Genomic DNA, 14,749 nt, shown 5'->3' on the forward strand with positions numbered 1-14,749 from the left:
TGTTATTAGAGAGGAAGATCTCACTCTATTTAAATTTGGGGGGAGGGGTGCTAAAACACTCACAAAAAAGACCATTTACAAATTGTCAGATTTCCCATTCAGATTTAGCGGTCAGTTTTCTATAAGATTTGAATGAACTCTTTTTTAAGCCACTTATTCTTTGGTGATTTATGTTTTTGTAGATGCATGTTATAATGATATGAACCATGTTTTTAACAGAGTAACGAGAGTTGCTCCAATTTATGGAATTTTTTAGTTCTAAAATCAATGATATTAAATATAAAAGTTAATTTAAACCAGCTTACTTTTCCAAATAGAAAACATAATCTAACTTAGCAGATTTTTCTGTTTCTCTTATTAATAGTTTTAATTCAAAGTCATAAGACTAATAATAGATACACATAGAATCTAGTTTTTTGTTTTTGTTTTTTTTTTTTAATTTGGGGGCTGAAAGAGACTGGAAAGATAATCTGGTTCCATTCCTGTATTTTACAGATGAGGGAAATGATGGTGATCATGAACCAGGCCTGCCTCTGAACCTCCTAGATCTCTTTAAACATGTTAAGTTTAAGTATTTCTGCTCCCTTGCAGCTGCTGTTGAATTTCTCCAGTCTAGCTGGTAGCAGTCATTGTGCTTGTGGCTGGCCATCAGTAAACTTGAGGAATTTTCCTTTCCTGGTGGAAGTATTGGCAAGTAGACTGTGAGCTTCTTGCCAATGCTTTTCAGCACTCTTAGCTCAACTTTTCAAGGACTCTATCAAGTAGCTCATCCACTGCTGACAACTGAAAGTCTTGAGGTAATTTCCAGACATCCTCGGTGTGTTGCCATATATTTTTAAATGGCACATAAATGTTCCCCATAAAAGGAACTTCATCTAATTTCTTCCATGCTCACTCTGCTGCCAGCAAGATGGCTATTGGATGCCCAGGCCTATTCTAACCCCTGGACTTTCATCTTTATAAAGAAGTGTCCAGAAATTACTAGGGGTCTAATGTACAACATGATAAATATAATTAACACTGCTGTATGTTATTTATATTTATCATATAATGAAACTTGTTAAGAGATTAGACCCTAAGAGTTCTCATCACAAGAAACATTTTTTTCTATTTCTCTGATTTTGTATCCATATGAGATGATGAATTTTCACTAAACCTACTGTGATAAACATTTCATGATGTATGTAAATCAAATCATTATGCTTTACACTTTAAACTCACACAGCACTGTACGTCAATTATATCTCAATAAAACTGGAAGGAAAAAAAGAAATGTCCAGAGCTTTTGGTATAAATTTGTCATCACACGACTGAGCCAGAAAAGGAAAGTGATATATATTAAAATAAGAAAAAATTTTAAAGAATTATAAACCATGATCTAGCCATAAGTAAACACATTTTTCCTGTTGACAGTACTTGATAGAGTCCTTACATTTTTGGTTCAACAAAAACTATATTAAGTTTTTTTAACTTAAAATCTAACTTTATACAAATAGCTATTGAGTTAAAAAAAATTTTTTTCCCCATTAAAAGAGGATCTTTAGTTTGACTTAATATTGTGGGATGTCTGCAGGTACCTGGAATGGAAACACAAAAGTAGCCATAAAGACTCTTAAACCAGGCACAATGTCCCCTGAATCATTCCTGGAGGAGGCACAGATCATGAAGAAGTTGAAGCATGACAAACTGGTCCAGCTCTACGCAGTGGTGTCGGAGGAACCCATCTACATCGTCACCGAGTACATGAATAAAGGTTAGGCGTGGCCTCTCAGGCTCCCCCCTCACAGTGGCCTGCAGGGATGTTTCTGGGAGGGAAACGGAGCTGCCTCCTTGCTTTTTTCCTCCTTTCTGCCTAAGTTACTCATTCTTATCAGAAAGCACAAATTATGCGCTCACTAATGAAAGCGTTTTTAGAACAGACTGTGACCTTGAGCTTGCCCCCCCAGATCCTTATGAAACACAGTACCTTTTGTGCGGTGCACATGTCAGGAGTTCCAGCTCCTCTCCGTAATTAAAGAAATTCATTTTTAATCTCAGAGGGGATACAGAGGGCGATAATAGTTTGCTGTTACTTGGGATGCCAGAGCTTGGGTTAAACTCCCTTTTTGTAGGGCTGAACAATTGACATCAGACACTGATCTCCAGGCTACATTTAGTCTCCATCTTTTCAATATCTTTTTTTCTTTTCAGCTCTCTTCTTAAACATCAGTTGTAGAAAAACATGCTTTTCAAGAGCATATTTTATTCTCATTCTTTTTCTCTCTCTTTATCTTTCTAATCAAAGCAATATTGTTGGGGATAAGGCCAAAGATTGCTTTGTTTTGGAAGAACAGATGAACCAAACAAGAAACAGCCTCAAAAGGCAATGCCTTGTACATCAGAGGACACGAGTATAATTTTTCCTTTCCACATACTTTCTTTTAAAATCTATTTGGAAGTGTTTTCTGGCGGATTGTTTGTCCTTTGTATCCAGGGTTATTTGGTAAATAACTTTGTGATTAAAGCATGGAAAAAATCACCGATGATCATGCAGCTTCTGCCTGTGATTGTTTCAGCCCCGGTGTCCATTCTGAGCTCCTTGGGCTGTTACCACAGTGGCTCTGAAGCTCCAGCTGTTTTGTTTCAGATATCTTTTAAGACGTGATTGGCCACGATCTGATATGAGGAGCTGCCTGCTCCACCCTGTATTCCTCAGATAATTCTTTTCTTGATTAAGATCTGTCGATAAGCTAGGCCAGGGATTCACAAACTTTACTCTGTATCAGAATCACCTAAAGGGCTTCTTAAAAGACAGATTTCTGAGCCAGATCTCCTGAGTTTCTGATTCAGTAGAATCAGGGTGGGGCCCAAGAGTTTGCATTTCTAACTAGTTCCCTGGGCGGGTGCCTTTCTTGCTGGTCCCAGGACCACATTTTGAGACTCAGTCGGCTGGGCCCTGTTTCCCCCACATCACTCTTTGTGCAGGACTGATGGGGGAATGAGACTGAAGTGGTGCAGCCTTTCACATGTTCTTCCTTATGACAAAGGGAATTGAGACTCATTTCTTCTCATTTTATCCCATTTTTGTTGTCCTTAGAAATGGAGTCACCATTGTTCATTTTTGAAAGGTTAAATTATTACCTTTCAATACATAGTTTTTTCCTGCCCTGTTTTTGTGTGTAAACCTTTTTTTTTTCCATTGATAGCATTATTTCATTCAATTACCTCATTACTTCTAATAAGAAAACCAAATATAGCCCTTCACTGGGAGTTTTTATCTGTCAAAGGAAATCAAAATGGCTTTGTGTTTTGTTCACAGGAAGTTTACTCGATTTCTTAAAAGATGGAGAAGGAAGAGCACTGAAGTTACCAAACCTTGTGGACATGGCAGCACAGGTGGGCCCCGTGGTCCCTCCGTTCCTCCTCAGACTCACCAACATGGGGGTGCGTGGAGCATGTGTAACGTGTGTTTTCTCGGTGCCACAGGTCGCCGCGGGAATGGCGTACATCGAGCGCATGAATTACATCCACAGGGACCTGCGATCGGCAAACATCCTTGTGGGGAACGGACTCATTTGCAAGATTGCTGACTTTGGATTGGCTAGGTTGATCGAGGACAATGAGTACACAGCCAGACAAGGTGGGCACTTGCTTGAGGAAGGCTCTTGACCACATCCTGCATGGCCCTTCCTCCCTCCTTCCCTTCCCTTCCCTTCCTCCAGAAATGTCATTCTTCAGCTGGGTTTTTCCTTCTCGATCTGGCAGGAATCTGACAGCTCTGCACGTGGGAGACTGTAGTGGGCTCAGTAGGTGGATGAGACGTTGCTTTTTGGTGAGTGAGTGTCCACTGATGTGGTCCTCCTGGCTCAAGCTGCCCTCCTCACTGTCCAGGCCCGGGACACTTTGCCTTTGGAGAAGAGGGTTGTGGAAGGCCGAAAGTAATAGCTTGTCACTCCATCAAAGTCTCAGCCAGAAACAGAAGGCACATTCATGGAGAATTTAATAAAGGAGTTGTTTACCATGGCTCAGGCAGGGTTTAGGAAAACCAGCAAGGCATGATGCGGCACCCCCAGAGCTGGAAACAGCCCTGGAACTAAGCACCAGCAGCTGCGCAGAGAGGCTACCTTTGGTGGAAACAGGCAGCTGGGTAGGTCCTGGGGACTCATACCTAAGCTTGCTCTTCGGCCCTCCTCCAGATCTCCCGCCAAACCCACTAGAGCCAGTGATCAGAGGGGTCCAGCTGGGTCCAGAGGAGGGAGAAGACGAGTTGGAAGGGGATCTAGAGTGACGATAGAAGGTAACAGCAGAGCCACTCAGAAAGCTCCAACTCCTTTCATCACGCCCTCTGTCCCGCCCCCTCCAAAGGCTTGTAGAAATGAGCCTCTAGATAAGATATATCCCAAACCAGCAGTGCGACAGCCTCTCAGGTGCTTCTGGAGCACCAGATACCGAGGAGGGGATTCCCAAAGCTATCTCCTTTCTTCCTGGAACTTCACACAGCGGTCAATGGGTAAATGTGTGGAATTAAGTTTGCAGTTTGCGGTTGAATGTAGGCTCCTCGTGGAGAACATACACTCGTGTCTGGAGGAAGGGGGTCACCTTCTTCATTGTTTTTAACCAATGCTGGTCATTCCAAGCAAGGCTGAGCAGTGCCTGGAACAGATTACAGGGCAGTGCTTTCTACTGGAGGTTGTGACGGCCAACTCTGATTCTTCTTCTTTCTTTCTTTCCTTCTTTTTTAATTCTTCATTTCATGCCAATTCTTCCCTCCTCTTATCCTTCTCAGCAATCTCAAGTGATGAGGAAAAATGATAAACTAAGACCCAGCCTCGCACAGACACTGTCCAAATGCTAAATTACATGTCGGTCAGACAGCTGAGCTATTTGAATTTCCCCGACACGTGGCAGGTCTTGTCCTGGAGCCAAATGTCCACACAGCAAGTATGCCTGTACATTTCACACACACACACACACACACACGTACACACCAGTACCGGGCCAGATGGCGTGCCACATCGCTAATCAAAGGCACACAGGCAGCTTTGATTGGCACTGGCAGTCCAGAGAGGAATGTGGACATGATTTTGAGTCAAGGTGAGCTGAGAGGGTCTGAAGCGCCCTGGGTCTGAGACCTGCCCCAGAATGAGAGTTTACCCTGAGGCAAACCTGTCAGATCCCCACTCACAGACCCGGGAGGAGAGGAGAGCAGGTGAAGGTTGCAAGACATGAATATTTGATTTAGGAAGGGTTTGGAATGGAGTCGGTTGTGTTAGCATCCTTACACGTGTGAGTGGAGTCCTGGTGCTGGAGAGAGCAGTTCAGGATTTGTTCCCCGCTTCTCTGGGACTCTGGACGCAATAGAATTTGTGCTTAACAGCCTTGAACCATCAGTAAATGAGAAGGTTGCAAGGCCAGAAGCCCAAGCATGCTGGCAGGAGTGCTGGTGACAGGGCTGGATATTGAGTTCATGGAGTGAGGCACCCCTTGCTGCGGCCCTGGCTGATGAGAGTATTGGGACCCCCTTGCTGCTGTCCCCTCACAGCACACTCTGCTGTGGAGCAGGGCTGGAGCAGCCCCCTCAGCCCTGGCCATCCAGTCCTGCCTTCCTCCCCAACGTGCTGTTCTGATTGCCTTTCTGGTGGCCGCCTCACCTTCATCGCTTCCCCAGATGCTGTCCTGACATTACGCAATGGATCAGCTTTGTACCATGTTTCCTTAACTTGATTTCCAAGCAGAATATTCCACCCTTCCCTCTTAAAATTCTTTTTTCTTCTCTCTTCCCTTTTACGAGTATCTTCAGATGTGTGCCAAACCCTGCAAGGAGATAAGTAAGGAAAAGTAAATGAACTGGAGGACTGAACTGGAGAAAAGAAACAAAGACTGGGGCCCTAGGATTTGCAGGCAGAATAAAAGAAATGCTGCAACAGAGGAAAAGAAAGGAGCAGGGCTGTTTAATAGGATCCCTACCCAGCACCCAGGCCTGAGCAGGAAAACAGAGATGGGCTCAGAATGGTTAACTAATGTGTCCAAAGTCACACAGCTAGTAAAAGGTCAGAAGCAGGGTTTGAATCCAGGTGTGGTTGGCATCTGCCCTCTTAAGCTCTGCTGACTGCCTCTCATCAAGACAGTGATTAAAAGAACAGAAAAGAAAAATTGAGATTAGTCCTAAATTCTTTTTCCCCTTTATTTTATGGAAAAGCTTTTAAGGGGTACCTTCTGACATGCGTGTGTGAGGGAGTTGGAAGACCTTCATTTTCCAGCTCTGGGACAGCCAGGCTGTTCACAGAGCTCCTCCCGAGGGTCTGCCCTGCCCCGGCCGCTTTACGAAGCAGGAAGGGCCGGGCCTGTGCCCGCGGTGTGCTCTGCAGATGGCATGCGTGCTCTGTGCTGAAGTTTCTGCGGGGGATTCGTCAGCTCCTCCAGACAGCTGCTCCGTGTGCCTGATAAGACTTGCAAGTGGGGTTTTATGTTCCCCACAGGCCACAGCCAGGCCGCATCCTGATTATGGAAGTGTGGGCCGTCTGCAGAAATGTGTGCCAAGCACAGGTATTTTAGGACTGGGAGTGACAATGGTTTCTCATCACAGTTGTGAGTTCCCCATCTAAGGGCACTCTGAAATGTCTGTCGCCTCCCTGGGTGGACAAGCTGGCACTTCCCTGGGCACAAGCAGGCCTCGGTTAAACAGTCCAGCCTGCGTTCCTTTCCTCTCCTGCGCCTGCCCCACTGGACCGTAAGCAGGAGAAGGGACAAGGTCAGGACAGGCCCCAAGCTGGAGGGTGGGCCTCTGCCAGCAGCACGCTGGAGGCAACTAGAAATCATTCGGTATGGCTCGTTCTCTGTTCCCTCCGCACGTCCCTCAGTGACAGCAGCGAGGTCTTCTGTAGTCATAAAATCTTTGTCACATTCTGTCCAATCAGGATCTCTAAGTAATGACAACATGAATCACTTGAGTTTAGTGAATTATATGAGCAAAGTGGAAGGGCTTTGCTAGGAGCTACTGATAGATGCCTGAGACTGCACAGGGCAGCCAGCAAGCACTGAAAGTCAGAGAGAACCAGACCTGAAACCCAACCCTCCCACCTGCCAACTCTGGGGCCTGGGGCAAGGCGCTTAACTTTTCTCACCTCAGTCTGCTTATCTGTAAAGTGGGAAATATATTTTACCTGCTTTGTCGTTTAATTTTTGCAAAGATTAAGTGGAACAGTACATGTAAAGTGTTCAGCACAGTGGCCAGCACGTAGCAAGTGGTAAATAAAAAGGACTCTGGTTATCATGTCCTGTTCCTGTATAAGACTAAGCTCTAGAGGAATGAAAAAATGCGAGAATGGGCTGTAGACACACAGAAAGGCACAAACACCATTTGGGAAAGAGAGAGAGGGAGGGATTAAAGCTAATTCCTAGCACACTCTTGTTTTTTTCTTCATGAGCTTTCAGGAAGCTCATTGCTGACTAATGTTGATTTAAATTTAACAAGCTTAGATAGACCTGGCTTATGTATCAGAATGACTTGCTTTTGCGGACACTTACTCTTTTTTAATTCAGCCATAATTCACATACAGTAAAATGAATAAATCTCACTGAATTTTTACATATGCATATGCCCCTGAAACCACCCACAGACCAAGATACAAATGCTGCCAGCCCCTAAAAGACCTCCTCATCCCCTTCCAGCCAGTAACCACTCCCAGAGATGGCCACTGATTTACTTCTATCACCAGAGATTTGTTTTTCCTGTAACTAAACTTCATATAAACAAATCATACAGTATTGCTCTTCTGCGTCTGCCTTCCTTCCCATCGCGTAGGTGAGAGTCATCCAGGTTGCTGCATAAGACAGGTAGTTCTTCCATTTTCATTGCTGAGTAGTATTCCACTGTCCACATAGATCAATTTATCCATTCTACTGCTATTTCTAACTTGGGGTCTTTATGAATTAAGCCACTGAAGTGGTGGCTAGGAGGACATGTCCTCCCATCTCTTAGGTATATTCCTTGGAGTGGGCTTGTCAGCCTGGGGGCAAGGCTGTGGTTAGCGTTTGTAGATGCTGCTCGCCAGGTTCTGTGGTCGTATCTGTATAGGCAGAGCACACAGGTACTGTGTTACTTCCCAGGGTGCTTCCCTCCGGCTGCTCAGGCAGCCTGGTGAGACTGAGGAAGCTGTGGCTGGCGGTCAGGAAGCCAGGAGTTTGAACTAGCTCTGTCTAGTGTGTCCCCAGGCAAATCATTTAACCTTCTTGTGCCTCATTTTTAGCATGGAGATAATAAAAATAATTACTTTATATAATTAGTGTGACAATTAAATGGGTTCTCTTTAAAAGCTCTTTGAGGCTTGTGAAATATAAGTCATTCTTACAACCTGAACCTTTTGTGTTTGATGTAGATTTTCCATGAAGAGAGTCTTTATTTTCTTACCAAAAAAAATTTTTTTTAAGAAAAAACTATTAGTAATCTGTAAAGAAAAACCAATCTTGTAAGAGAAAAAATATATTATTATTTTGCAGTCATTTCTGTTGATCTGGGCAGTCACCATTTCATATGACCTACATGCCCAAGGGCCCTCTGAACACAGTTGGGAGCCAGTGGTCTACTTATGGTCTTCTCCAGCAGATTTTCCTCTTTTCTCAGATTTGCCTTCTCTGTTGAGAACTGTCCCTGCCTCCAAACCTCCATTGTTTTTAATCCAGTCAACTCTGAACATTCGATGGCCATTCTCAGCAGTGTCACTGACACATGCATGCAAACATACCACCCGCTCCCAAAGATGGCAGGGACTGGATTGTTTAAGAGCATGACCTATGAAATAAAATTATCTTGATCTGAACCTTAGCATTACTGCTAATTAGTTCTGAGGCTTTGGACAAAATACTTAACCTCTCTGAGTCTTTATTTCGTCCTCTGAAAACAGGGATAATAGTAGTTATCCACATCATAGAATTGTTGTATGGCTTCCCTGAGAACATACATAAAGCACTTAGCACAAAGCAGATGCTCAGCTGACAGTTGTATAATTTTAGTTAGTAGTGGTGGCAATAGTAACATCACTACTGTTGATCCAGTGGGGTGACAACAGCCGGCTCTGGCTCTGGCTCTGGCTCTGTCTATCTCTCTCTCTTTCACTCTTTCACACACACACACACACACACACACACACACACACACACACACACACACACACACACCCTTGTGGTCTTTCCTGACCCCCTCCAGCAGCGTCTCCCACATGAAAGACTTGCACCTATTTAACCCTTTCCTCCCCTGATTTGAATCATCACAAAGACAGGAACTTGGAGTTGCTCTGCATTTTGGGTTTATTTGGTTTGTCTTTTTTTTTTTTTTAAGTTCTAAGCTGAGGATCATTGTTGAGAAAGCAAATGTCAAGGCAATCTTTGGAATGTATGTAGAAACAGAGCGTTTAGAACTTTGTCTAAAACCTGCTGTAAGTTTAGGTTTGTGTATTAAATAGATGAAGAAAAATGTGTCTGTTCAAAGGCTCCCAGTATTGAAGGTTTATGTTGAAGAGATTATTATCTGGAGGAAAATCACATATAAATTAGACTGCAAAGAATTCATAATTGTTGCAGTTTTCATGTTAATTATTTCATGTTAAAAAATTGTTACTGCATAAATTAACACATTCTTTCACGGAGAACATATTTTAGAACGATTTGTTACTTTAATAACTCTTTGTGTATTAGAAATCCCAGATGCCTGTACTAATTAAATATAATCAGATTTTGGATTCAAAAAGCACAGTAGCCATTTAACACAAACAAGCAGGCAGCTACGTTGACAAACACAGTCAGGAAGAAGCGGATCCCTGTTTCTTTCAAATTTTGAGTTTCACAATTCAGAACGGTGAATTCAATTCCTGTCCTTCCTTTGTATTGCAACGACTGGGGATTATCAGACTCAGAATGCCAGCTTTCCAGCTCAAGGGTTCCTGCAGAATTATTAATCAGCCTCTTCTGAGGCCCCTGTAATCCGGTGGCAGATCAAGGCTGATCTCGCCATGAGATGCCCTCCTTCTGCCCCCGTCGGCACATGCGTTTCTTGTTCTCTGTCAACAACAGCATTGCAATTCCCACACAGTGTGCTGTGACCTGCACAGCAAATGTCAGGGGAGGAGGGGAAAAAACCCTTTTAATTATTGAATTTAATCTAATTCTTCCCGTGCTGGGGAAGCAAATCATCCTTTGAATGAAAAGCAAACCCTTTCCAGTGTAGCCATTGTTTTAAGCACTGAGCAGGAAGCTCGATTTGTTTGTACTGACCACCTCGCCCGTGCCCAGGGTTGATGGTTGAGGGGGTTGCGGGGTGGAGAGTCTGGTGAGAGCTGGGGGCTCCCCCGCAGAACGTCCTGCCCTCGGCCGGGTCTCAGCCATCCTTCCTGCTGAGCTGAGGGCTGCATGCCTGAGCCGAGCCTGGTTCCAATCAAGCCTCCCAGATCCCGAGTTTGGTACACTTCCGTCTCAGGCAGAAAGCGCCTTCATTTGTATTCTGCCGCGCGGCCGGCTTCCACCGGCTTTTCAGAGAGGGATGCTTTGTTTATCTGCTGAGCCACCGCGGAGCCCCGGGGCCGGGTTAAGCACAAGGGGTAGCGGGCCAGGCTGTCCGGGAGAAGCAGATGGGTGGTGCAGTCCGTGTTATCCTCAAAGAAAGGATGTGCGGAAAGCCATAGACTAAAAGGGGGAAAAAAGGGACTTTAACTCACCCTTGCCTCCCCGACTCTCTCTTTTAAGATTAAAACTGTTTGCAGAGAGGAGGTGGACTCGTTCCTTTCGCTCCCATAGTCCGGCTGCTCCCTGACTCTGCTCCTGGGGGCGGAGGGGTGGAGGACAGATGGGCGTGCTGTAAGCCCTGGTCACCGGGAGCCCGCTTGTCTGAATATCTTTCCTCTTTCTTTGCATTGGGCAGTCACATTATGTATTCCGTGTGGGTGTCTCTCTCTCTCCTTTGTACTCTCTTGGGCAGAGCAATTTGGCGGTTGTTTCTGAATGGTGTAGACCAAGTCCTTGGTCTGTGCACCCACGTTTCTTAGTAATCATCAAGAAGGAAGCAGATGGTCACCCTCTGTGATTTTAGAGTGTGTAAATAGGAACTGCAGACTGCCATCAAACATCACAAATGTCACTTGGCTTCCTTGTCTTGCTTTGCTGGCAGAAGGAACTCCTGCATTTGCATCATCTGGATAATCAAGGACAGACAGTGCGTGTGAAAACTGTCCCGTTTTGAAGGAGGGTACACAGCATCATGCTGGTCTCCCCAAAGGCCGGGAGGAGGAGGTGCAAGGTGGAGGAGGAACGGTTTGAAAAAGCAACTGAAAGTGGTTATTGTCTTCTGTATATCCTCTCTTCCTTCAGTTTCTTCCTAACTCCCAACCAAACCCTCAGGATGACCAGCTGTTCCCAAGCGGTATCCCCAACCCCAGGGCTTGTCCTGCTGCCTCTGAGACTTTGTGGCATGATGTCAGACAGACCCAGGCCCACTGCCCCTCTTCAGGGGCAACTGGATTCCTGGGACGAGTTCTGTGTTCCCTCCCAGACATCCGTTTTTACTTAGGTCTGAATGCTCACCACCCTGAACAGCAGCATACAGATGGTTCCAGAGGTCTGCACACAGCTTTCTTGCCTGTTCTGGATAAAAGACTACAAGTGTAGTGTCCATTGTACTCAGGCTTTTTATCAGAGTTTTTATTCTGCTGTTGCTTTCCTCGTGGCGCTCTCTGGGAAAGCCGGAAGGACCATTGAAATTATTCTGCACTTCGGTGTTGCCGAACAGCAAGCAGGGGTCCTCCTTTCCTCAGTTTCACCCACGAGAACCACTTACACAAGCCCCGCCTACCCCAGCACAGTCTGCATTTTAGGCAAAGTTCTCTTGCTGAATCTTAGATCTCCTTCCCAAGAACACAGGTAGCAAACAGCCAGGGTTTCAGAAGATGCTAATTAATTTCGCCCCTTACTTCTGGGATGCCAGTGAGTTATCCTGTCCTAAGTTGTCAGTGGTCACCATCCAGAGGAGGGTGATGGGAAAGGCAAGCAACCCAAGCATCCTCCCCTCACTGGTTCCCCCATAGATTTGTAGAAGAAACGTCCCAGCCTGCTTTCTGTTATCCTCCATGTAAGACTCTCCTGCTCCTCCACAGGTCCCCTGCCTGCCTGTCCTTCCTCAACTGCAAGACACCAGGGCCAGTGCCTTGACTCCAGCCCCGTCCCCCAGTCTCCTTGTGGCTGGGTTTGGTCCCCTCTGACTTCTAGTTGTCCTGATTAGATTTTTAATACCCACTGATGGACTGTCTACCCCTCCCTCTCTGGTCCTCGATTTGGGGTTCCCCTTGGAACTTTGCTCACCCCCTCAGCCTGAATATTCCTTCCATGGATTCAGCCACACTAGACTTTGGATCCCTGCCTGGCTAATCAACCCTCATGTCTGCAGTCTGTTCAGACCCTGCCTCTGGTCCTGGGTTCTTGTCTTCCTTGGCCCACCTTGGTCCTTCTCCACCCACATCCCCAGGGGACAGCACTCCCCCCTCTTCCCCACCTCCTTTCTTCTCAAACTCCCCGCTCAAACTCACCATTATGCATTCCAGATGGAATATCATCTCAATCCGTTGTACCATTTACTTTTCATTTGTTATTTGTTTTTGTTTTTTTAAACATGGTGCTAAAGCCTTGTGAACCTAAAGCAGAGAGAGATTTCAACAGAATGTGTCACCAGGAATAACTGGAAAACACACAGTCATCTTACTCCAGACACTTTTAAGAAATTCCTAAGTCATTACTTTGGCCTAGTGTGAAAATTCTAAGTTTTGCTTTGCCAGATTTTATTGGGTTTGAAATCATTGTTTTGTTTGAATAACCACAAAGTTCTAGGTCAGGTCAGCTTTGATTTTACCTCCTTCACAGGATATCCTGCCCCTGCCCTGCCTTGTCCCCTCCTTCCCCCTCCCTCCACACCCCTGTAATCAGCTTCCTGTTATTGGCACAATTTATGATTTCTTTTCTCTCATTCCCCAGGGTAACTTTAAAGTTGAAGCACTGCCCATTATTTAATGTTGGGCGTAATAATTTGCAGAGTTTGCAGCTTCATAACTAAAGAGGGTTCTGGATGAATCTTTGGTTCAGAAAAAGTGTCTGTTGTGGACACTAATGCCTTTCCTCTTGCTGATGCTGTTAGGGAACCATTTGTGTTCTCTGTGGGGAGGACTTGGCTGCTTTCTTCTCCACTAGCTTTGCCTTCTCCACCGTGGCCCAGTTTTTTAGCCAGAGAGAATATTTTCTGAGTCAGGGCAATGGAATTGGCCTGGTCACCAGGAAGGGAAAAAAGCCTCGACAGTCCCACTCTCCACTGAAACCAGGTAATGTGAGCTGGGCCCCAGCCGAGCCTGTCCTGGCCCCCACCAGAGCCTCACCCAGGGAGGACCGTGGGGCACATAGCAGCATCCTTGTGTGGCTGCCTCTGCTCAGGCCCCCCTTCCCTGTGCACTTCCTCTTGCCCCTCCCCCCTGAGCCCTTCCCCCTAAAGCCAGCACCACCATTCAGCTCTCTGTTTTTTTCTGTGAGCTCTGTCTCCTGGAATGTCCTAGGGCAGGAAGTGACTGGTGCTTGGTTTTCTCAAGAGTGCCTCCCACTGTGTTAGGGACTCGCTGGACACTCAGTGAGTTCTCAGTGATTGATTGCTGAGTGTATTGGGTTTTCCTCTTTTCCTCTCTTAAAGTTTGGGGGACTTTGGCTGGCCTGATGCAGCTCAGTGCCTTTACATTAAGATCCAAATGAAATAATAGCTGGCATTTATTTGGCTCTTATGAGGTGCCAGATGCTCTGCTGAGCCCTTTACATTATTTACAGTTCTCATCACAACCTTGTGAGATGTTATCATCACCCCTGGTTTACAGACAGGGAGACAGACTGAGGGAGCTTTTAAATGCCCACCCAGCAAAGCCAGTCCACCTGACCCTGAAGCACCTTTTCTAGATGACTGCCTGGGGCCCTCCTCAGATGTCCACCCCATCCTAGCCCACAGTTGGGCCTCTTTGCATTGTCACAAAGAACATTTGCTCCCTGTTTTCTGGCCGACTTCTCCGTGCTTAGTGCTGGAGGTAGACTGGGGAGTAAAGGTCTCTGTGGTCTTCATATTAGCTTTTGAAACGCCACTGCCATTGTCTTAACGCATGAGGATGCACAAAGTACAGTAAGTAACTGCATCAAGTAAGAACTGTTTCTGTTTAAGACAGAAGAGAGCAGATTGCCTGGCCCCTGGGGATAAAGGACCTTCATTTACTGGATTGGGGCCTGAGGATTGGGATGAGCCATCCTGACCTAATGAATTTAGCTGGTCATCCTGTTTTCATTTAAAAACCAAGAGCATTCGGTCAGACTGTCCTAGGGTGTAGAGGAGGATTTTATTCCTATAACTCTAAGAGTGAAAATAATGATTTGTTACAGTGCTGTATTGTCACTCTTTTCTTTGTTTGGTTTGATTAAATCTGTGTAAAGGAAGAGAATGTCTGGGGAAGGTTTAGACATTATGTTGGATACATTGCTAGGTTGGTCCTTTAGCCAATTAAAGCATTTATTGAGCAGTTGCTATTTAACCAGCCTTGGGCGAGGTACTGTGGAGGAAGATGAGTAAAAAACATGGTCTCCAACCTCAAAGGATTACATTCTACTTAAGGAAATGCAAAATAACCCCTGTAGAACTAGTAGAGAGACATGTTGGAGACATTGGCATGGCGGGGTAGTGGTTAAGTGATTGGGCTCTGGAGCCAGACCTCCT

At 45.5% G+C, this 14,749-nt stretch overlaps 1 protein-coding gene across 4 annotated transcripts in view; it reads left to right on the top strand.

Annotated features, from left to right (window-relative positions):
- The window catches only part of FYN (FYN proto-oncogene, Src family tyrosine kinase), a 199,821-nt gene that overhangs the window by 164,438 nt on the left and 20,634 nt on the right, over window positions 1-14,749 (top strand). For all 4 annotated transcript variants that reach the window (XM_074368473.1, XM_074368474.1, XM_074368472.1 and 1 more), the window contains 3 exons: window positions 1,574-1,753; window positions 3,299-3,375; window positions 3,466-3,619. In XM_074368473.1, coding sequence (XP_074224574.1) covers window positions 1,574-1,753; window positions 3,299-3,375; window positions 3,466-3,619 — 411 coding nt within the window. The remainder of the gene's footprint in view (window positions 1-1,573; window positions 1,754-3,298; window positions 3,376-3,465; window positions 3,620-14,749) is intronic.

Source organism: Camelus bactrianus, chromosome 8 (assembly GCF_048773025.1).
Source record: "Camelus bactrianus isolate YW-2024 breed Bactrian camel chromosome 8, ASM4877302v1, whole genome shotgun sequence".
Lineage (NCBI taxonomy): Eukaryota > Metazoa > Chordata > Mammalia > Artiodactyla > Camelidae > Camelus > Camelus bactrianus.